Source organism: Telmatherina bonti, assembly GCF_933228915.1.
Source record: "Telmatherina bonti genome assembly, chromosome: 6".
NCBI classification, from domain to species: domain Eukaryota; kingdom Metazoa; phylum Chordata; class Actinopteri; order Atheriniformes; family Telmatherinidae; genus Telmatherina; species Telmatherina bonti.
Genome location: NC_136624.1, coordinates 21713662 through 21737079, shown reverse-complemented (window position 1 = coordinate 21737079; position 23418 = coordinate 21713662). Strand labels below are relative to the sequence as shown.

At 39.9% G+C, this 23418-nt stretch overlaps 2 protein-coding genes across 2 annotated transcripts in view; one reads left to right on the top strand and one right to left on the bottom strand.

Annotated features, from left to right (window-relative positions):
- Positions 1–182: 182 nt before the first annotated feature.
- On the top strand, positions 183–16503 carry pacsin1b (protein kinase C and casein kinase substrate in neurons 1b; the record flags this gene model as incomplete). The annotated part of the gene is made up of 9 exons (XM_079242283.1): positions 183–279; positions 4047–4203; positions 4712–4947; positions 5799–5954; positions 6806–6981; positions 7063–7183; positions 7367–7491; positions 7813–8009; positions 16394–16503. The coding sequence occupies exons 1-9, from the start codon at positions 220–222 to the stop codon at positions 16501–16503; spliced, it is 1338 nt and encodes a 445-aa protein (XP_079098409.1). The 5' UTR covers positions 183–219.
- Positions 16504–22898: 6395 nt separating this feature from the next.
- spdef (SAM pointed domain containing ets transcription factor) overlaps positions 22899–23418 on the bottom strand; it is a gene marked incomplete at both ends in the record, with an annotated part of 2492 nt that continues 1972 nt past the window's right edge. The window contains 2 exon segments of the mRNA XM_079242281.1: positions 22899–23086; positions 23089–23144. Of these exon segments, the coding sequence (XP_079098407.1) occupies positions 22899–23086; positions 23089–23144 (244 nt within the window).

The window sequence follows — 23418 nt, the reverse complement described above, 5'->3', positions numbered from 1 at the left end:
TATAGATACTGTTGCTACATCTATTGTAGCTTCTAAACAGGTTCATAAGATTTGAAAGTTTTAACTATTTTTCCATTTTTAAGCTTGTCATACATCCTGCCCCTCTTGCACGTTGTGGTCTGAACTTTTACTCTCTGTCTGTGTATTCTCTATCAGTGCATGAGGACCATTTCTCTGCAGACCCTCACAGCCTGAAGCCACCCTGCCAATCTTTGGACCATGTCTGGGGCCTACGACGAGTCCGCCAGCCAGGAGGAGACCACAGACAGCTTTTGGGAGGTGAGAAAGTAGCACACAGCTTTTGACAGATTAAACTTAACTGGGAAGTGACACTGCCTTGTAATGAACTCCCAGTGAACCTAAAAGGAGAGAAAATGATAGATGTGAGGCCTTATTTATCAACTGTGTGTAGGCACACATCCGCTCATTAATCAGACGCGTACTCGACTGCATGCACAGCATAAGATTTATCAAAAGCACTGGTTCACTGATATCTGGATGCTCCACACTCAAAATGAGATCATGACGCCCACACTGACAGCATCTGTTGCCATCAGTAAAGGAGAGAGATGAGTAAGAAAGGTATATCTTCTCAGTTGTGATTGTTAAAAAGGAGGTGTATGAAATGTGAGGTGACTGACTGTATCACGTTTGGCACATCTCCATTTCATGATCTTGCTTCAGGGGCAAATCTGTGAAATGGAGCATGTAAGTTCTGCTAAATTATATTAAAGTAACCAAAATAAACAATATTTTTTATAATGTTGCTGCTTTCTAATAATCTATTTAGTAAGAAACTCTTCAGAGGACTGGTTTAGGGGTGATTACTGGTTTAGGCATGATTACTGGTTTAGGGGTGGTTTCTGGCATTAATGAATTGCTTGTTTCTAAACGTTGTATAGTTGGTGGAACTGACTTCTGGAAAATCCTTCAAATACGACACAATTTACTCAGTACAACTTTAAAACCACTAACACCTTAGCATCGTGTTAAATTGTTATGCTGAAATAACCCTGCACCCGGTCATTAACACAGATGTTACTTTGACACTTACTACGTGCTTAAACATAACACACCCAGTCCCACCAGCAGCACTCCTCTACTGTAGCAATTGCAAGGTCTCAAAAGCCTCAAAAGAGTCTTAGGTGTTCAGTTATCCTCGTTATTCACCAGATACCAATTAATGTGATATCGTCTGTCAATGGGAGGTAAGCCCAGTCCACTAAGACTCCACCACACTATCCACAAGACCCAAAGGATTTAATCCAAACAGCCCCAAAGCACACACTTCAGGACACCCGTAGATGTTTTGTTTTTTGTTTTTTTTTATTTGTTGTGAAGTTTTTCCTCAATATTATTTGTCGTCATGACATTCAGAGGACAAGCTTTTGTAGCTGAAGTCATGCTGCTGCTTTTCTCCAACCAATGCTAATATTGGCTTTCATAATGTGGGTCATGCTTTTCTTCTTCACTTTTTGTCTAATTATGTCAATCTTAAAATACAGTCAGTAAAGACAAACTCAAAGGAGCAGATGAAATTACATATAGCAAAACACATAAACCTGGACTAAAGAAAATACAGACTAAGACAAGACTTTAAACAGAAAACTAACCAGTCTCTGTTAGAGGGGATACTATCAGAAAATAACAGACATAGTAAAAAAAAAAAAAAAAAAAAAAAAGAAAAAACATAAAGATCAATTTATCAAGACATTAATCTAAAAAGTCAAAATACAACACAAGAGAAATTCAACAACACCTATAGATAACAGATTACAAGGTTGATTAAAAGGAAACAATACAGCAAAAACTAAACGAACAATTCAAAAACAAAGAGCCTTTCTAAAGAAATCCACATAAATGCAAGAATATGTGAACCAGGTCTTAATAGTGCTAGCATCCAAAATATTCAGCACATGCCTAAGATGGATAATGATTGGAATTATCCATGTCTGCCATTGCTTGGAAATGCTCATTAAGACAACTCTCTTATCAAAGGTAGTCGGAGGCAAGAGCAGGTATGGAGTTATACAAGGCAGGGAGTCATCAGGCAGGTATAAAAGCTGGAACTAGGATCTCTGTCTGGCCAGACAAACAGAAATAGAGACGTACATACACCAAAGTGACTGAGAAGAAGAATGAGAAACATGTGAGCAGGAGTGTGTGGAAAGTCTGGGAAAGGTGTGATGGAGTGCGGTTACTGCAATGACACCTCAGTCAGACATTAAAGTAGTCCAGCTGGAAAAGTGTAGAACATCAAGCTAAAACGAAACATCAGTTATATAACGATTAATTATTATTATCCTCTCTAAATGAGTAATGATGGAATTAATGACTGAACTGTGATGATTTCTGTCTCATTTCCTGTATGTGTTAGCATGAGCCATTAGCTAGTACTAATGTCATCTGTTATTTACTAAACAATTTTATTGAACTTATTTGTCATAGTTAATTTAGGTTTAGCATAATTTAATGTTAGAACACACGGGGTAATGCCTATCACAGCATTTCTTTTTTTTTTTATCCTTTTATTGTTCCTTTTTAGCCACCAGTTCAAAGCCCCAAAACATTCAGCATACCACAAAATACAGAGTGGTAAAGCAGCATTGTTTGTCCTGAATCAGTTGTAACAACACTGATTAACAAACACCATTTCACCCAGATTTCCCAGATTCTGTAATATTACTTTTTGTTTTCTCCCTCAAGATTATGTCACAAACAACCTCTTCTGAGTACACAGGCACAAGGCATTTGGATAATAGCTTGCTGGAAGCACATTCATTATAAGTGAAAGCCGGTGACTTCACCGTGTGCAAACTCCAAAAACGTAACAGTGACAGAGAAAACAAACCCTGATGATACTGTTTTTTGCAGATCATTAGGATGAATTTATGTAGTGGGTACTTAAGACAGAAGAATATGCAAATTCAGGTTTTATCATCAATTTTTTTCAAAGCCTACTTTTATTGACTTCATGTTTTTTTCAGTGTTGCTATATGTTCAGGACTCAGCAGGAGCGGTCAAGGTGTTTGCTTCGCAGCACACACTCACTTCAACAGTCAGTCACTGCATTACAGTAGAGCTGCTGCACTGCTGACTCGGCTCTCTGCTGCTGAAGCAGAAGCCTGGAGTGGAATACAACTGGCCTACGACTGCTTACATTTTGTCCAAATTTGGGTTTTATTGAATGTCGTTTTTAGGATGAACTATGTGTCATCACACACTCAGCAAAGACGCATTACTTTGTTCACTTCCATAAATGTGAAATAACTGCAGAGATATGGCTCTCCCCTTTCTCTTTAAGGCTCAGTCTCTGGGCAAAACTATCAGCTCTCTGGGAGGTTGCTGCTCCTGCATCCATGGAGAGTTGTAAATTATATGACATTAGCCCACGCCCTGCTTCAGTGCATAACTCCTCAGCAGAAGCAGAAGCAGTCTCTTTCCTGCTTGCTCCCTTCTGCCTGTTTGGGGCTTTAGCGCCAGGCTGCAGGCGGGTTGATGTGACATCTTACACAGGGATCTTTGTTAGACTAGAAGTCCAAAGCAGCTTGACAGATTCACTAATGCACTGCAAAATATACATTTAGTTACAATCAGGAATGGATCTTTATGCATTTGGAGTCCAAGTTTTATCAACAAGAAAAGACCTTTTACTTCCTGAATGTCAAAGAAGGGATTCAACATCCCATTGTTGCAGCACTATTCAGTTACAGTAGCACATAAGGGTGTAGTTTAGGCTTAATGCTTAAAGTGTATGGGAGAACATAGTTGGATGCAGTCATAAGTTTGTGCCACTCAATATGTCAACAGATGCTACACACCAAACATTTTGACACATTTTAAGTAAAAAAAACAAAAACAAAAACAAAAAATTCCAATAGTGTTACTTTAAATGCTTTTCCTTTGTTTAGAGTGGAGACAAGCGTCAAATAAGTAATCATAAAGTTATATTATGATAAAACGCTTTACAATTTCCTTCAGTCACATTTATGTTTGTCTGACAAATTGGAGTGAATATAATTCGCTTGTCGTTGGGTTTGATGTAGGTGGGGAACTACAAACGGACGGTAAAGCGCATTGATGACGGTCATCGGCTCTGCAATGACCTGATGAACTGCATCCAGGAGCGTGCCAAAATCGAGAAAGCCTACGCACAGCAACTGACTGAGTGGTCCAAGAGATGGAGGTTGTTAATAGACAAAGGTAAGAGGGGGCTCCACACACAGCTCACTTAGCCTTTTTTTGTTTAACTTCTCATAGTTTAGTTTATTCTTTTAACTACTGAATTTTCTTTGACCAGACAATATGATACTTTTTTGTACTCTTTTGTGTTTTTGTTTTACGTCAGTATTACTGCTTACAGTACTTACACTGCTGCAACAATGCAATTTCCCACTGATGGACGAATAAAGAATTTATTTTTGTTTTACCAACTTTTTTTTAATAACCCACAGTGCTTTGTAAAAGTATAAAGTACTGATAGGAAACACAAAAAGCCAAAAAAGTAGTTTTTATTAATCAAGTTGTGTTATATTTTAATGTGCAAGCTTTCAGATCAGCCATGTTCATGAGTGCATCCAAACTGTGATAGTATGTTCTGTCTTCATGTGCAGGATTTTTCATAATGTTCTGACACATCAGTATGCGCGTTCTCCAATATTTGTTGGGAAAAAAGCTTGAGTGCCATATTCACCCTTCATTCCTCCATCAGGGCCTCAGTACGGCACAGTGGAGCGAGCTTGGATGGCCATGATGACAGAGGCTGAAAAGGTGAGCGATCTTCACCAGGATGTAAAGAACCATCTCATCATCGAGGACTTTGAAAAGGTGAAGAACTGGCAGAAAGACTCATATCATAAGCAGATGATGGGAGGATTCAAGGAGACCAAGGAAGCTGAGGAGGGCTTTAAGAAGGCCCAAAAACCCTGGGCCAAGAAACTGAAAGAGGTGAGGGGAAGGAGGGGGGTAGTTGTCTTTGGACAGATTGTTAAACAGTAAATGTGCTCATTTTAAAGAGCATGTTGCAGGTTAGAACCTCCATTAAGTCAGTATGTTGAAAAATAGTGTTGGAACTGATGTTGAAAAAAAAACACTTATAAATATAAATACACTATTCACGCTCTTGGAGTTGTTTCTGTTAGAGATTTACGTTTTTCCTCCCACCGTCTAAAGATATGCATGTTAGGTTAATTGGTTTCTCTAAATTGCCCCTAGGAGTGAGTGTGAGTGGTTGTTTGTTTCTGTGTGGCTCTGCGATGGGCTGGTGAGCTGTCCAGGGTGTACCCTGCCTTTCGCCCAAAAGATAGGCTCAAGCTTCCCTGCAACCCTTGATTGGACTAAGCGGTTAGGATAATGAATGAATAAATGTAGACGTGCCATCTATAGGTGAGGTTTTTGCTCTCCTGGTGATTGAGCACTTTTCGGTGCAGGTTTTTTTTTTTTTTGGCAAAACAATGGTAAAGCCGTCATCCTCAGTCAGAATTACTTGTTGACAAAATAACAGATTTTTTTTGTTGTTTACTTACTTTTTTATGGCAATAAAACAATTTGTGGTATCACAACAAAACACAACCCACAAATTTAAACAATTATGAGGAATTTGATACTTTTATTCAGGTTACAGGATGCACATTTTGTCCACAAAAGGAGAGGCTGTGCTGCTATCCAGTCAGTGTTAAACAACTTGTGGAGAATTAATGACACTAATACGGAGCCTTAAATCTGAAGTTACCTCACTAAGCAACAAATCCTGGTTTGTAATACAAATCTCCTTATCAGATGTCATGTCTCTTGTTCAGCTCGAGGCTTCCAAGAAGTCATACCACATGGCCTGCAAAGAAGAGAAGGTGGCCACCATGAGAGAGAGTAACAGTAAGGCAGACGCCTCCATGACGGCTGATCAGCTGAAGAAACTGCAGGAGAAAGTGGACAAGTGCAAACAGGACTCGCAGAAGGTGAAAACAAATCACCTGTCAGGCTATTTAAAGGAAGCAAGTCAGTGTTGCACAGTTAATGTGTGACTGAATGCCAACCCTGCACCCCTCTGTGTTACCTTCGCTTTACTTGAAGTATCTCTCATCCCCTCTTTCTGCCCACTGAACTGTTATCTTTCTTTGTGTCAGAGAACACATTCATAACCTTCCACTGAGGTTAATAGGATTCAAAAATGGTCACAGAAATTAAATCTAATTAAACCAAAAGCATCATTTAATCTTTTAAAAACAAGGTTGTGTATATAAAACAAAAGTGCAGTTCTTTTATAGACCAGAGTGAAGGAATATGACCCCTAGGTGCAGACCCCTTGTTTTGCCTGAATGGTGTTTTTACTAGACAATACTTTAAAATAGCTTCATGGCTCAGAAACACGTTATTCATAGGGATATAGAGCTGCACAATATTAGAAAAACATTCAATATGTAATACTGTTGTTAAATATTGCAATTATGACTTGTGATTTATGTAAAATGACTTGAATATGTTAAATACAAGAGTATTTAGAAGCACTTTTACACTTCTACACTTGTGCATGCTCATGAGTTACAGAGGATGAGCAAAGCTAGAACTTCAACGACTGGTAATTGGATTGCAGCCTTTACATCTGTATAGTTTCTGATTCATGTCTAAATGTCTTCACAGTCTCAATATTATGCATGTTGATATTGTGATTTAACAAATGTTTTTATTGTGCAGCCCTACAAGGAAACAACAGGAAAAAAATCATTGTTGATTTTGGTCTTTTTAAGGTTTTTCGACAAAAAGTAAGTATTTCCCTTAAAGTTTTTTGCATGTGTGTGCCATCATACAGGCAAAAGACAAATATGAAAAGGCTTTGGATGAGCTGAATGAGTGCACCCCTCAGTACATGGAAAACATGGAGCAAGTGTTCGAACAGTGCCAGCAGTTTGAAGAGAAGAGGCTGAGCTTCCTCAGGGAGGTGCTGTTGGATGTCAAACGCCACATCAACCTCACAGAGAACCAAAGGTTGGGATTATTTGTCAACACGATGAAACAGTCATTAGCGTATAATTGCACTTATACTAAATCCTTCTTTTCTGTCTACAGTTATGCAACAGTATACAGAGACCTTGAACACACCATCACATCAGCCAGCCCACAGGAAGATCTGAAGTTGTTCAGGAATATCCATGGTCCTGGCATGCACATGAACTGGCCTCAGTTTGAGGTGATGTATTAGGATAAAAGTCATGAGTTCAAATCATTCATGGAGACCAGATACAGTTTTCAAAATATAAATCTGATCCTGAAACATTTGGAAAAACATACATCAAAAATGATATTTTAAATATCTTGTTTTTTTTTCTTGGTTTGGATTTTTTGTTTTTTTTTTTTGTTTGTTTTTTTCCAGGAATACAACCCAGATCTTACTCATAACATCTCCAAAAAAGACAAGTCAAAAAAAGGAAATGATGGGATTGTGCTGACTCATATGACTACAGCAGTGGACCATGCTCAAACTGGAGACAGGGGAAGGTAAAATCTGATCAATGTGATGTTTTAACATTATACAGAACATCTTAACCAAAGATCATCTTCCCAAATCCAGTCTGAATCTTTTCCTGCTTTGTCTTTGTGCTGTATGTCGTTTTTTCCTTCATGACAACAAACTTAGCAGTAGACAGCATGTCAACAAAAACGTGTACATAGAGTAATAGAAATGCTATTTTAGCTACAAGTAAACAAAAATACCAATGGAGCTACACAAAGTGTGCACACTCACAGTAATACTCATGGCAGCAGAATCACGTTGAGTACGTATAGAGATAATTAATTAATGTGCTTCATTGTGTTCAGTGTGAGCAGCTATGAGAAGAACCAGGCATACACGGCCTCTTCTGAGTGGTCAGAAGAGGACCAGACGGATCCAAACTCAGGCAATGACTCCAACGGAGGGCTGAACCCTTTTGATGAAGATGCAGGCAAAGGTGTGAGAGTCAGAGCCTTGTATGATTACACTGGACAGGAGCAGGACGAACTGAGCTTTAAAGCAGGTAAGTGTGGCAACTGCTGTTAACAGGCTGCATATTGTCAACCAGGAATGCTGTGAACTCTTGTCCATTATGAGCAGTGTGAAGCACAACCTTTGTGTTCAGTTGTATTATGACCAATAACAGCCAGTAGGAGCATAATGCTTCAATATTATATTGATTATTAAATAAGGTCTGATAATAAATAATCAGAACAGGCATTATGTCGTTATAACTTATTAGTTATTTAAATCTTGTTTATTACCAAATAGGTATTTCATTCAGTTTCAGTTTCAGCTTATGTTTCTGTGATCTGGATTTCATCCAATCTCAGGCTGTAGGTGTTTGACTTAAAAAAAAAATCTTCCCCCGTCATAGCACATAAAATAAAGAAGTGATCTTCAAGCGATCACCTCGCACTTCCTTAAAGGTTTAGGTTCATTGATCGTGGCCTACCTGCTCCAGCTTCTGCTTCCACTTTTCTGTTGTTCATTCTTATGAGCCTTTATCCATCCCTCATGCTGCTAGTTCTTCCCATTTGTTCTCCAGATATGACCAAGCAAGTTTTCACTTATTATAGGGTTCATGGTGATGATGAGGTTGATGATGGCATAAAATAGTCAAACAGTGAATTAAAACATCAATCAGAATTTTTCCATCGCTTTTTCTAAAATGGCTTAATTGTGTCAACTTTAGACTGTTAAGTCATAAATAAAGTAAAACAGGGAGTATTTCAGTGATTAATGGTTGAACTACTATTTGGTGAATGAAGCTCACTGATCTTAAGTTTTTTCAATCTGCAAAGTCTAAATGGAAAGAGTACTTTTTTTTGCATTAAGTTTGTCAACATACCTACTAGATATTTTTTTTGTATTTCAAAGTCATATCTACCAATGATTCTGGAAAACCAAGTGCTTCCTTGATGTTTGTGTATCTCAGCTAAACATAAAACTTTTTTCGGAAAGGACTGATCAACTTTTTTAATGATCCTTCTTTCACCTCTGTGGTCTTTGTTCTTCAGAGTGTTATTTGAAAGAAAGGTTTTCTGCATTCACCATAATCTAAATCTCATTATTAATCTCATTATTAAGTATGAGATTAAGGTTTTGTTTTCATTCTATATCACATCCATCATTGTAGTTCCCAAAATAAGGAGAAGATTATTATAAATGAGATATAGAATCAAATTAAAGCACTTCATACAAAAGCAGGACAAATCACTTTACATAATAAAACTACTTTTGAATATATGAAAAAAAGAAAAAAAACCTCATTGAAATATAAAGTGTTTAAGACCAATACCTAATCATACTCTTTGTCACACACATTGTCACACTCACACCACCCCACACGACCCCCAATCCCCCATACAAACATTTCTCTGACTTGTAGTTTGTGTCTCTTATCTGGGGTCGGGTTGCGGGGGCAGCAGCCTAAGCAGGGAAGCCCAGACTTCCCTCTTCCCAGCCACATTTGCCAACTCTGCAGGGAGGATCCCAAGGCATCCCCAGGTCTATAATCCCTCCAGTAGGGTTGTGACGATATGCTTTTGTCCTGATTCAGTTTGATTCCAATTTTTTGGGTGCCAATTAGAATTAAATTGCGATTCTCACAATTCTTCGATGTTGCTGATTTTTGTAGATTAAAAACGAAAAAATGTATAAAACTTTTTTTTTTTTTTTTTGCTCATCATTTTTCTTTAGTTCAATTAGGAAAAAACAACACAGTAGCCAGACCATCATTCTGCTGCTATAATGCCCAAGAAGACAAGTAAAAAGATCAATAACAATAAAAACGGCAAAAAATTTTTAATGGATTACTGATATTTTTATTTATTTGAAAAAAACAATTTTTTTTTTCCCTCTAAATTTTTCAAAAATTTTAAAACTGTGAAAGAAAAAATCCCTCCAGCATGCCCTGGGTCTCCCCCGGGGTCTCCTCTTGGAGGGACGTTAACGGAACACCTCACCAGGGAGACATCCAAGAAGCATCCTTACCAGATGCCCTAGCCACCTCAACTGGTTCCTCGATGCGGAGGAGCAGCGGCTCTACTCTGAGCCCCTACCAGATTACCAAGCTCCTCACCCTATCTCTGACGGAGAGCCCGGCCACCCTGCAGAGGAAACTCATTTCAGCCACCTGTATACGAGATTTTGTTCTTTCGGTCACGATCCACAGCTCATGACCATAGGTGAGGGTAGGAACATAGATCAACTGGTAAATCGAGAGCTTTGCGTTCTGGCTCAGCTCCTTCTTCACCACAACAGACCGGTGTAGCGGAATAGGCCTCTACAAATTATGAATTTATTAATTACCTCGGAGCACCACTCATCACCTTTAATTAACTTAAAATTCAGGCAGATGAGACACCTGAAATACTCTTATTTCAATAAACAGTCTCACTTCAAAGGAGCAAATCCTAAGAACGAATGAACCAGAAATTGTGCATTCAGAAATTATGACAAAAACGGATGAATTGATTATACATATTTATTACAATGATGGTAAACATACAGCAGTGAAAATGAGCAATGATGGAGAGGTTATTGGTGAGATGGTATAATGAATTTTGTCTGCATGGAATTTCATTTATGACATTAATAAGTAACGCTGAAATTAATTAAATGAGATGGAGCAGGAAGAAACTGGTTGGAATTAAGCAAATAAATCGGGATGATTATCTTACTTAAATCTTTGATAAGAACGTGTTCAATAATTCTAAATTTGGATAAGAATTCAAATTTAATTATTTAATTAGAATTTGATGTACTGGTTTGGGACATCACAAATGTCAGAGCGCTATAAGATCCTACTTGAACGCTGAATCCGGAGAGAGGTCGAAGCGGGTGGTTGGTTCCCTATTCGGCGCGTTTCCGGGGGATTGGATCCCTGGAGCTTCATACGGGTAGGTCTATGCAGCTACTCTGGGCTTCTGGGTCCGTTCAGCGGAGTTCCAGAGCAGCGTGATGATGATCCAGATTGTCCCAAAAATGGATAGTTCCAGATTTTATGTGTTAAGACGCAGTGGAAAAAGTTGGAGCTACGGTTCTGGTTAATTACTGAGCTCGGGAAAAATACTGGTTACCAATAAACACTTGTTGTACTTTCTCCCGTTCGGAAGAACGGAGAGGTAGAAACTTATAATGGAATAACTAAAACGAAAAGAAGGCGAAAGACTAAAGAAAACTAAACAGAAGACAAAAGCTTAGACGAAGACAAAAGACTGAGAATTAGGAAAAGCTTAGACTGAGAAAGTCGGCTGCCAGTCTAATTTAACCCTCTTCGTCCTGTGGACCAGTCTTACTGCAGAGAAAGAAATGACAATTTCTCTTAATTTCTCTTAATCCAGTTCTGATGTCTTTGGAATGTCTTGGAAGGCTGAGATCACTACACCGGTGCAGAGTCCGCATTACTGCAGATGCCGTACAGATCCATCTGTCAATCTCACGCTCCATCCTTCCCTCACTAGTGAACAAGACCTCTAGATATTTAAACTCCTCCACTTGAGGCAGGACCTCACTCCCGACCCGGAGAGGGCAATCCACCCTATTCCGGCTGAGGACCATGGTCTCAGATTTGGAGGCACTGATTCTCATCCCAGCCGCTTCACACTCGGCTGCGGATCACTCAAGCGAGAGCCGGAGATCACGGCCAGATGAAGCCAACAGGACCACTCATCCACAAAAAAGCAGAAACCGAATCCTGAGACAACCAAACCGGATTCCCTCAAGACCTCGGCTGCATATAGAAATTCTGTCCATATAACTTATGAACAGAATCCATGATAAAGGGCAGTCTTGGCGGAGTCCAACCTTCACTAGAAACGAATCTGACTTACTGCCGGCAATGCAGACCAAAATCTGACACCTGTCGTACAGGGACTGGACAGCTCATACAAAGGGGTCTGGTACCCTGTAGTCCTGTAGTACTCCCTACAGGAGACCCCGGGTACACAGTCGAATGCCTTCTTCAGGTCCACAAATCACATGTAGACTGGTAGGGCAAACTCCCATGCCCCCTCCTGGACCGCAAAGAGGGTATAGAGCTGGTCCATTGTTCCGCAACCAGGACGAAAACCACACAGCTCCTTTTCAATCCAAGATTTGACTATACAACAGCCCCTTCTCACCAGGACCCCTGAATAGACCTCACCGGGGAGGCTAGGGTGTGTGATTCCCCTGTAATTGCAACATACTCTTTTTAAACTCCTTTTTAAAAAGGGGGACCACCACCCCAGTCTGCTAGTCCAGAGGCACTGTCCCCAATGTCCACGCGATGCTGCAGAGGTGTGTCAGCCAGGATAGCCCCACAGCATCCAGAGCCTTAAGGAACTTTGAGCGGATCTCATCCATCCCCGGGGCCTTGCCACCATGGATCTTTTTAACCACCTTAAAGACTTCAGCCCCAGAGATAGGAGAGTCCACCCCTGAGTCCCCCAGCTCTGCCTCCTCAGATGTGTTGGTAGGGTTGAGGAGGTCTTTGAAGTAGTCCTTCAACCGACACACAACGTCCTACGTTGAGGTTAGCAGCTCCCCATCTCCACTGTACACAGTATTGACCGAGCACTGCTTTTCCCTCCTGAGTCACTGGATGGTGGACCAGAATGGCCTCAAAGCCGTCTGGAAGTCATTCTTTATGGCCTCGCCAAACTCCTTTGACGCTCAAGTTTTTGCCTTGGCGACAGCCAAAGCCACATGTCACTTAGCCTATCAGCTGCCTCTAGAGTACCACAGGCCAAGAAGGCTTGATAGGACTCCTTCTTCAAATTGACGGAATCCCTCACTGCTGGTGTCCACCAACGAGTTCTGGGATTACACCACAACTGGCACCAACGACCTTACGGCCACAGCTCTGGCTGGCCGCCTCAATAATAGAGGCACGGAACACAGCCCACTCACATTCAATGTCCCCTGCCTCACTCAGGACATGGTTGAAGCCCTGCTGAAGGTGGGAGTTGAAGCTAACTCTGCTCTGGGACTCTGCCAGACGTTCCCAGCAGACCCTCCCAACACGTTTGGGCCTTCCAGATCTGACCGGCTTCCTGCCCCACCACCTGAGCCAACCCACAACCAGGTGGTGATCAGTTGACAGCTCCACCCCCCTCTTCACCTGAGTGTCCAAGGCATGTGGCTGCAGGTCTGATGATACGATTACAAAATCGATCATCGAACTGCGGCCCAGAGAGTCCTGATGCCAGGTGTGCATATGGATACTCTTATGTTCGAACATGATGTTTGTTATGGACAATCTATGACGAGCACAGAAATCCAATAACAAAACACAATTTGGGTTCAGAGTGGGGTAAACCATGCCTCCAAATCCCTCCACTCCAGGTCTCACTGTCATTGCACATGTGAGCATTGAAGTCCCCCAGCAGAACAAGGGAGTCCCCAGAAGGAGCACCCTCCAACACTCCCTCCAAGGACTCCAGAAAGGGTGGGTATTTTGAACTGCTGTTCGGTGCATAAGCACAGACAACAGTCAGAACCTGTCAGCCCACCCGAAGGCAGAGGGAAACTACCCTTCCGTCCAATGGGGTAAACCACAATGTACAGTTTAATGAGAATGCCCACACCTGCTCTGCGCCTCTCACCATGAGTAACTCCAGAGTGGAATAAGGTCCAGCCCCTTTCGAGGGTACTGGTTCCAGAGCCCAAGCCATGCGTTGAGGTAAGTTCAACTATATCTAGCTGGAACCGCTCAACCTCGTGCACAAGCTCAGGCTTCTTCCCCACCAGAGAGGTGACATTCCACATCCCTAGAGCCAGTTTATGCAGCCGAGGATCAGACCACCAGGGTCCCCATTTCTTGCTACCACCCAGCTCTCATTGCACCCAACCCCTACAGCTCCTCCCGCAGATGATGAGCCCACGGGAGGTGGGGCCCATGTAACCCTTTCGGGCTGAGCCTGACTGGGCTCCATGGGCAAAGGCCTGGCCACCTTGCATGACGCTTGCTCTCGTGCCCCACCTCGGGCCTGACTGCAGAGGGGGCCCCCTGTTACCCGTGTCCAGGCAAGGTAACATTTCCGCCCATGGTCGTTGTCATCATAGGGGTTAACTAAAACATTAGTATAAAAACACCACATGGAGATAAAAATCTGAAGATAAACATTTGGTTGGACCCTGAGGTGAAGAAAATATATCTTGGGAAAATATATCTCCATCCACACCAGGAGAATCACGCTCATAAGAAACGCCCAGATCAGGGCAGGCTAGGGCTCACATCCTCAGTCAAATATACAATGCTTCTATAGTGTATATAGACTATAATGACCAGTGTTTCTACTTAATGGCATTTTTGTTCCATAACTAGAGTTTATGGTCTAACTAATCATTTTTTTTATTCTACAATGTAGTCGTTACTTATTGAAATGATTAGATGTTATTTATTCCATGTAAAGAGCTGGTCAAAAGCTCTAAAAACCCAGTACGGTGGTCAGGCCATTCATTTGCATTCAGTATAATCAGCAGTCGTGCAGGAAACTTCTCATGCTTCTTTTATTAGCTGGTGTCTTCAGCTGGTCATCTGGAGTGGTCTTACTGCCCCCTGCCTAATTTCTCTTCCTCCTTAACTTCTGCAGCAGTCGGCATCTGGCTGGTGGTGATTTTAAGCTATTTTCTTTTCTCAAGCCGCCTGCAACCTTCAAGCTTGAGCACAGACGTATCCTGTCCTCCTTTAAACCTCAATGTAGGTTCACACTATCATCTGTGAAGCTTGAATTCAGGCTGATTTTTCTTGTCCATGTCTGAAAATAGGCTCATGCAGCTACTGTGCTATTTTATGTGTTGCATCAATTAAACTGCCTTGTCTTGGCAAGTACATTTTCTTTGTTTTGTTTTCTTTGGGAGGGGGGGGCTTATTCTGTCCTCTTCATTCATGTCACTGCTCCACCGAGATGAAGCAGAGTCGAATCAATATGGAAGATCCTTTTTCTCTCACATCTGTCCTCATTTGGACTGTGCCTCCTGTGACACATTGTCACTAATTTCTGTCGCTTGCTTCTTAAATTCTGTCATCACCCCTCTGGTCCAGTGGCCTTCTTGCCTGCTACCAAGCCAGTCAGGTTGATCGTCGTTCTTTAAAACTGTCTTCTGTTCTGCCTTTCCCCCATCCAGCCTGACTTTTGGGCAACCTCCTCATCTCCTCCTCCTCATCACCACTTCTTCCTGATACCAGAGGAGCCTCATCAGCAGCATTATCACCTCCATTATCACCTCTACTCATCCACCACCACCGTCTAGACTCAAGAGGGGTCCAATCCCATCCATTTTCTTCATCCATGTCACCGCCCCACTGAGACGAAACATCATCTTCAAAAAATTAACACGGAAATAAAAAAAAATCAGTTCTTTAAAAGCAATTTTCTTCTCATTGAACTAATAGTTAAATGGGTGGAAATAAACATGTTTGTGAATTAAGGTCTATTGGAGTTTATTTGTCATAGCCTGTGTGATGGAAAAGATTTGGAAAAAAATTGACAAGATAATTGTTTTTGTTGTTATGCCAAATCAACCTTCACATTAATTTTGATTAACATAAGTCAGTATTTCTGATTAGATGTAGATTCTGGATTCTTAGGGAGGTTGATGTCCATGTGTGGTTACCTGGTTAGCAGTGGGAGGGATGTAATCAAAGAACCAAAACATCATGTGAATAGCCGCCTTTTGTAAAGAGAAAGTGACCCTGCTGCTCGCTGTTTAATATGTGAGCTGCAGAAAGGTTCCCACAGTGAAGGGTGGTACAGCAGACAGCAGAAATCTAGCCAACTCTTGGATTGGCTCTTGGATTTCTTCATGATTGTTTGTGCCATCTGAAAATGATAATGTTGATTAGATCTGGAGCCATGTTACAAGAGGTGTAGCAGTGTTCTCACCATAAGCTCATCCAGCAATCTTACACTGTTCATTATGATAGAGATACAACAATTATCTCCTGTCCTCTTTTAGTCTTTGTTGTCTGGATCAATCTGATTTCTGCAGGGATTATTGATATTCTGGTCACTAATGCGACAACAACTCCAATGAATAAACAATGAATGAAGGAATTGGCTAAATGGGAAGGGCTGCAGAGCAAATGTGTCTTCATCAGCATATCTACAGACTACAGGTGTTGGGAAAAGGGAAAATGAGCTCTCTTAATAAAAGTTGACAAATACTAAAAAATGAAAGATGAACAATTGAAGAAATTAGGCTGCATGTGGAGCAATATTACTTGTTTTAACTCACTTCATGTTTCCCTGAATTTCTGCATCAAGAAGTAGAATCTAAAGTTAAATGAGAAGAAAACTTTCTTAAAGGCTAAATACACTGAATATACCAGGACAGTAAGAAACTTTATGACTAGTTTCAGATGTGTTTCACAAAATCTCCACCTGCTGGATGTTTCTGTCTGTTTATCAATTCAAGGTGATGAACTAACAAAGCTGGAGGAGGAGGATGAACAGGGCTGGTCTAAAGGTCGCCTAGACAACGGCCAGCTGGGCCTTTACCCAGCCAATTACGTGGAGCCGATCTAAGTATTCCAGCTGAGGACGCTTGCCTCGTCGGAAGAGAAACCCAGACTGAACTGACGAGTCCTAACTGCACATTGCCAGAGTCCTCAAAGCAAAGCTTCCTCTGTTTGTCTGGCACCGTGAGCTGTCTTCATCTTCATTACAGAAGACATTGTTCAGGATCTTCCAGACACTGCAAACTGAAGCAAAACGTTTTCTTCTCTCTGTGATATCAGCTGTTATGTGTTTGTTCTCTCATCAGTATCTGGTACCATCGGTTGTGCCTGGGCAGGGAGAATGAGCTATGCATTGTGCATTTAATGTATATATTTTAATCTCTTATTTTTAAAGTCTGGATGCTTGTACAGTTTCTTTCCTCGTTAATTACAGTGTTGTCTTTTTTTCTAAGTATTTACATGTTTAGCTTGAAAGGAAAACCATGACATCTTTGAAAATATATTCATTGTTTTGAGTGTCGGATGGGAAGGTTTGAACCATACTTATGGCCTCATAGATACACAGAGCTACAGTCTGCACACAACGAGTTTAGCTCAACTGAAATGTGTTGTCTGGCTCATCCAAAGGTAAGACAAACACTTGTCGGCACTCCCACCAAAGGAAGTGGGACAACAAAGGTGCTGACACAAAATTAGTTATATTTAGGATTTTCAGCACCAAAGTTTGTCTTCTTTCTTTACTTATTCTCCATTCTTCACTAACTGACCAAATCCAAGTTGTCTCAGAGTCATTTGGCAAGTTGATCCACACCGAACCTGATCGGTACACATAAAACCCTCCTACATAGGTACTAGTTTAGGACACTGTTCCTACCTTTTGTGTTTCAGTCACAATAATCTTAAAAAGTCATATTACTTCCAAGTTCTTTATTTTAAAAAAATGTAAAACACAAAAACTGTTCCTTTAACACACCATTTTGTCTCCTCCGTTCCACAACTTGTCCCCAAATTTACATTTTGAAACAAGATAGAGGACAGCTTATCATCAGTGAAAAAAAAACAACACAAAGCTGCTCCCAGCAAAGCTCATCTTTGAAATGGAAATGTACCAAGCACTGCGAGGATTGTTTACATTAACCTTTGCCGTCCCAGCCGTCTCTGACAATGTGCCTGTTAAATCACTCAGTTTCCATTTATTCGCTTCTTCTGTACACGTGTTGATGATGCAGAAGCCACGAGCAAAACCAGCCTGCAAACATTAACTTTCGGCTCTTTTGTTTGGAGATTAGTTTCATGGCTTTTATTTATTTGTATCTGTAGTTAATTAAGAGACTTGTTTACTTTGATTGAATGTCAGCAACCGTCAGCTCTTATCTCTGTGATTACGTGCATGCTGATGCTGCCACTAATCCGAACTAATCGTGCGCATGGCCTCAATTTGTCCCCTTCGAAATTATTGGCTGAATATAAATGAAATACGATCTCTGATTCAATGTCAAGATGATAATGAGCTATTTTGCTGTGTTCAAAAAAGTGCTGGCTTAATTAAATGTTGTCTCTCTATTGAAATATTCTTGCTTCAGTCAGAAAATTCCAGTCAAGCTGTACAAAGCGTGCATGTGGCTGCACAATATGCGATCGGTTTAAATGCACATGGTGGCGATGAGGAGGAAAGCAGGTGTTCTTTTACTGACGCAGTCTGAAGAAAGCAGAAAGAGGATCTGTCTTTAAAATATTGATGAGGCAACTGGCTTTTCGGCTGTAAATTTTTTTTTTCAGAATCCAGGAGGGGAAATATCTCTTTTTGTCTTTATTTCTCTCTATGGTGTTTTGTGCCTCTCTATGCGTTCTGTTACCGCGTGATTTAGTGTGATTTACATACATTTTTATGGCCTTACCAACATCTCGAGAAACTCTCAGCCATCTTCCTCAACACAGAGAGAGCTCATCTCCGGCTTACCCAGATCAGTTTACACCAACATGACACTCATTTTGACTGATCAGGACAAATGTAAAAAAAATCCTGACTTGCTTTTGACTGTATTTTAACAGGATGGGACTGTTACACTAACTCCTTAAGCCCCGATAATGTTAAAAATGCTGAAATGCTCTTTATTTTTTCTGTCTCTTGCTCATGCTGCAAAGTCAAGGAAAGATTTTAGACAACTACAGGGCTTTCTCTGTTCAGTTTTTTAGCATAGTGCTGTCATTTCCAAACTGTAGTGCCTGTTTATCTACATAAGCAACAAATAAAAGATGTCATCAGAAGACTGAGGCACATAAACGAGTCATTTTGGAGAAAAACAGTCATTAAAATGAACACATTAAATGCAGGTCATTGAGTGAAAAGCAGCCATCTTTGTATGTAATGTTATTTTGCTTTTCTTCTTAGCAGCTGTAACTACTGAAGAAAGTACTGGAGTACTGAAGAAGTAGAGATGGGCAGTACCAGCACATCTCCTGTTGATACTATGCCATTAGTTCAAGGTACTTTTCCAACAAGTGTTGCGTAAACTACACCAGCTGTATAAATTGCTGAAAACTGGAAGTGGTAGTTTAGAAGTCAGAGTCACAATCGCTAAATTTCAGCTGCCTCCAAAGCAGTTACCATGTACACTTCCAGAAATTAAGCTGAGCTTTACTAAACCAGTCAAAAGCTAATGCTAGGCTAATAAATAATTCAGCAGAGAATGAGCAAATATGCCAGGGTGGGTGGAGCATCCTATAAGGCATGTCCTCCCATTTAGTAACATATGTTGCATCATAAGATTCTGTTTGTTTGGCTAAAAGGGAAAATCTTGTGGAAAACAGAAAGAAAAAAAAAACACTAGCATTCAAAAGAGTTATTAAATTCATCACATACTCTATAAAATGTCACTCAGTCATCACTTTACGTAACTTTACGTAACTACAAGTATTGTAAATCACTTGAGACATCTATTCCAGTAATGGGTAGTGATTCCTTATAAGGTGCTCCCATCCCAATGGGTTTTTGTATTGTCTACACAGTGTTACTCATTCTGCTTTATTTACTAAACCTCCCCTATCTTATCTTTAAAAAGTAGCAAGTAGGTATGACTTTATGTTACACTGCCGTATTTTATGCTGACTAATGCAACAAAATCTGATGTATGTATGTATACTTATTATTATTGAGCCATACGATGTATAGTTATTGTTAATTGAGGAAAAGATCAAAGTTTGGGGAAGGTGCTAAAATTGAGGATTTCAGACTGCATCACTGTTTTTGTACATGGGACACTTGCTCATCAAGTGTATGTACAGACAAGGTGATATTTTTGGCAAATTTAGTGTCATTTTTGTGGAACATGAGTTTTATTTTAAAAGCAGTGGAGAGAGTACAGAAAAAATGCTTTGAAATGATCTAGCAGCACACGTGTATCATCTTTACACATCATGGCACTTACATTTTTGATCCAGGCTATCTGTAACCTTTCCCACTGGGATTTTTCTAGGACTGGTAAAATTGAACAAGAAAAAAGTGCAACAGCTTAGATCCTACCAAGACATCTCATGTTTATTTTTCCACTAAGTTGAATAATGGAATTGCTAGATTTCCAACAGTTGTTGGGAATATGTCACAAAATATTGGTAGCTAAATGGAGCGTGTCAGAAGCTTGACTAAAAATTTAAATCACAAAGTTGTTACTAATTTAAAAAAAAAAAAAAAAAACATATAGACTCAAATAGAAAAAAGGTATATAGACATGAAGGAATATCTCCAACTACATGAATAACAGCACATAAATAAAGTTATGAAATGATTCCTCTTTTTTCTAGAAGTTTAGGTTATTAATGATAAAAAAAAAAAAAAAAAAAACTTTTTCAAGAACTATGTGACTAAATCTTAAAAAGCATCGATACAAAGCAATGATAGCCTGTGCAGCTCGTCTCCACTCTAACAGATTGTGCCAGCAGAGGTCGCCCACTGACAGGCCACCAGAAAACTCATGCGATCACAGGCATTGTAGGAGTTTGTAGACACAATCGTTCATGTTGTGATACCAGTGCAACTGCTGCAGGTTAAAGAGCCTCACATCCAAATCAGCAAACCGTAATGATTCCTGTTTAAGAAAGATCTACCAGGGATAAACTTATAAGCTAACTCATGTCTTTAAAAAAAATTTTTTAAAAAAAAAGCAAAAAAAAAAAAAAATAAAGCAGTGTACTACTGCTTGTTTATCCTGCAGTAACTGAACAGGTATTAGTCAGCTTAAGCAAATTTCTGGTATTTCAATATGACCATTATTTACTGAGATTTTTTTTCTCATTTATTTCCTTTATTGACTCAGGAAGATCGCAAAGAGATAAATCATCTCTTCTTCTTCATGCAATGTTAAGGATTCTGTTTCCATTACGGAACTCAAACAGGTGAAAAGTAATGTTGAAAGTTCCTGTGAATACATGGCAGATGGCTTTTCTCCTTTTTCTCATTGTCAGCTGATCAAACCTACAGTGTACATATTGTTCTTGCTGGCAGAGTCCTAAAACCAAAACGTGATTCACGTCATGGGAATGAAAATAAATTTCCATCCAAATTTGACATTTTTTCCACATTTTAGGAAAAGTCCCATAAAAAAGCAGATATCTTGCTGTAGTTAATATTGCTTGTCCTCTGCTCCCTAAAGCATTCAATAAGATCCACCTTATCATGATTTCATCAAGTCTTTTTTTTTTTAACCTATGTTATCTCTATAATGATATAACCAGAACCTATTAATTTACCAAAAAACCAGAAGCCTGATCAGATCATGTAGAGACAAGTTCACCTCTAACTCATTCAGTACAATGAGATGGAAACAAGTAGTAGCAGATGAACCTGCTGCTTTTAGCTTAAAGCCACATTACCTTGGCAGAGGCTCACTCCTTAAATCACAGCCAAAGAATTAAGACATTTCACAGCCGACTGAATTATAGAAACAGTCAAAGATTGCTTAAGTATGAAACAATGAAAGTGTCAGAAAGAAATTGAGCAAATCAAGATCACACTTGAAAATGAATCACATAATGGCAACTTTTCCAAATACTGTGGTTCATCTTATCTGTAGCTCAAAGTCAGTGACACCACACAGACACAGTTAAAAAATGTTTTATTATGTCTTGTTTGAAGCTTGGATCCTTGTGCAGGCAGACAATTACTTAAACATTTCCACATGAAACTAAACAGCTGCTGTGGATAAGAAATGAGCAAGTGTAAAACAGAAAAACCCAAAGCAAAAGGGAATAAAACAATATACACATTAAAGCAAAAAGTACAGAAAGATTCTGTTTGGCAGGCTGAAATATAATCTAAGATAATAAAGATTATTTCACATAATCTTTATTTCATGCCAGCAGCTCTCCGAGGCTGCGGCGAACACCCAGCATGTTCAGCGCGGTTTGCAACTTGGCATTGATGCAAAACGTGGCTTGGGCTGAATATCTTCGGATATACAAGGATTTGATAATGAACTGAGGAATCAGACCGGTGGAATTTGTGAAAAACGTGGCAATTTCACTGGTCAGTGTCAATCTAAATGTAGCTGACAATAAATCCAACCAAATTTGAGACATCTCAGTAAGAAACAATGTCTGAATTAAAACAAAATAACAAATGAATTAGGATCAATTCTCTAGTTAAGATGAACATCTGGGCAGCAGACAGAGCTACTGAGGCTCCAACTATATTTATCTGCATAAATGCTTTTATTTTTATGACTATTTCATAGTATTTTCCATTCAATTTATTTTGAGCCTTGTGTGTCTTAAACTTGTACAACTTAAGCATAAAACCATGTACAGAGCAGACAGAATTAAATATACAACTGGAATTGTATCACTCTTTACAAAACTATATGTACAATAAAAAAAATACAGTGGTGTGATCTGAACCACAGAAGGGTTTGATGATATCTCTTTTGATCCAAATGAATTAAACTGCTAAAGTTTCCTCTGTCCCTCTTACATGACATACAGAAGAAAGAGAGGGGCGGGTCCTGTGGAAGTGCAGGTTTTGCAGCACAAACAAGTGAAACAAAAAGACAAAACAAGTGTAGCTGCAGAGTGGCTGCCTGAGGCTTGTTAGGAAAAATCAATCAGCTGGAATTTAGTTAAACTGTGAATGATATTGTGAAAAAATAAACAGGCAGATCATGCAAACGACAAGGCAGTTTGTTTGTTTCAATCTGCAGCCAGAGAAAAAAAAAAAAAAAAAAAAAGAAAAGCCTCCACAGCCACATTGCTTTGTCCCTTCCTCACATCTCCTGCACAGAAAAGTCTTCACGCAGCAGCTGCTGGCTGTCACTTCAGGCCTGGAAGTGGAAGTTTGTACCATTAGCATCAGTCAGTGCACGTGCTGCATGTCAGTTTTCATCTCGGGCTCACGTGGTCAAGAGCATGGAGATGAATTGTCTCATTCTAATGTAAGTTTTCCCCTTCATCCGCCTCCTGTCTGGTGAAGCCTCACACTGGATGAACGAACTGGTATACCAGTCTCTGGGACACGTCAGGCTTCCGGATGATGCCTTTCTTGTAGTACTGACGAATGGAGCGGCTCAGTTTGTCATAGTTCATAGCAGGCCGATTCTTTCTGAGCCCCCACAGCCTTGCCACATGAGCCGAGTCTTCGATTTTGAAAATACCTGGTGGAAATCACAGGAGATTTGTTGGTTTTTTTGTTTGTTTAAACAACAGCACACAACAAGTTTACTAAAGAAAAAAAAGCTATTTTGTATGGCTGTACTGAGAAAGATTTTGAAATAAACCATCATTTAATCCTCTTGGTGTTAAGTAGACTTGAGTTGGCCTGAAATTCCACATTGCTGGCTAAATCTGAATTTTTATTGTCCTATTTTTTTTCTTTTTATAGAAATGCGTGAAAAATGTTTATTATTCAGCAAAATAGTGAATAAATTCTTGTTTTAAATTAATATGGATTCTATATTTGCATAGCAAATCGTGTCTATGTGCCACAAACAAAATT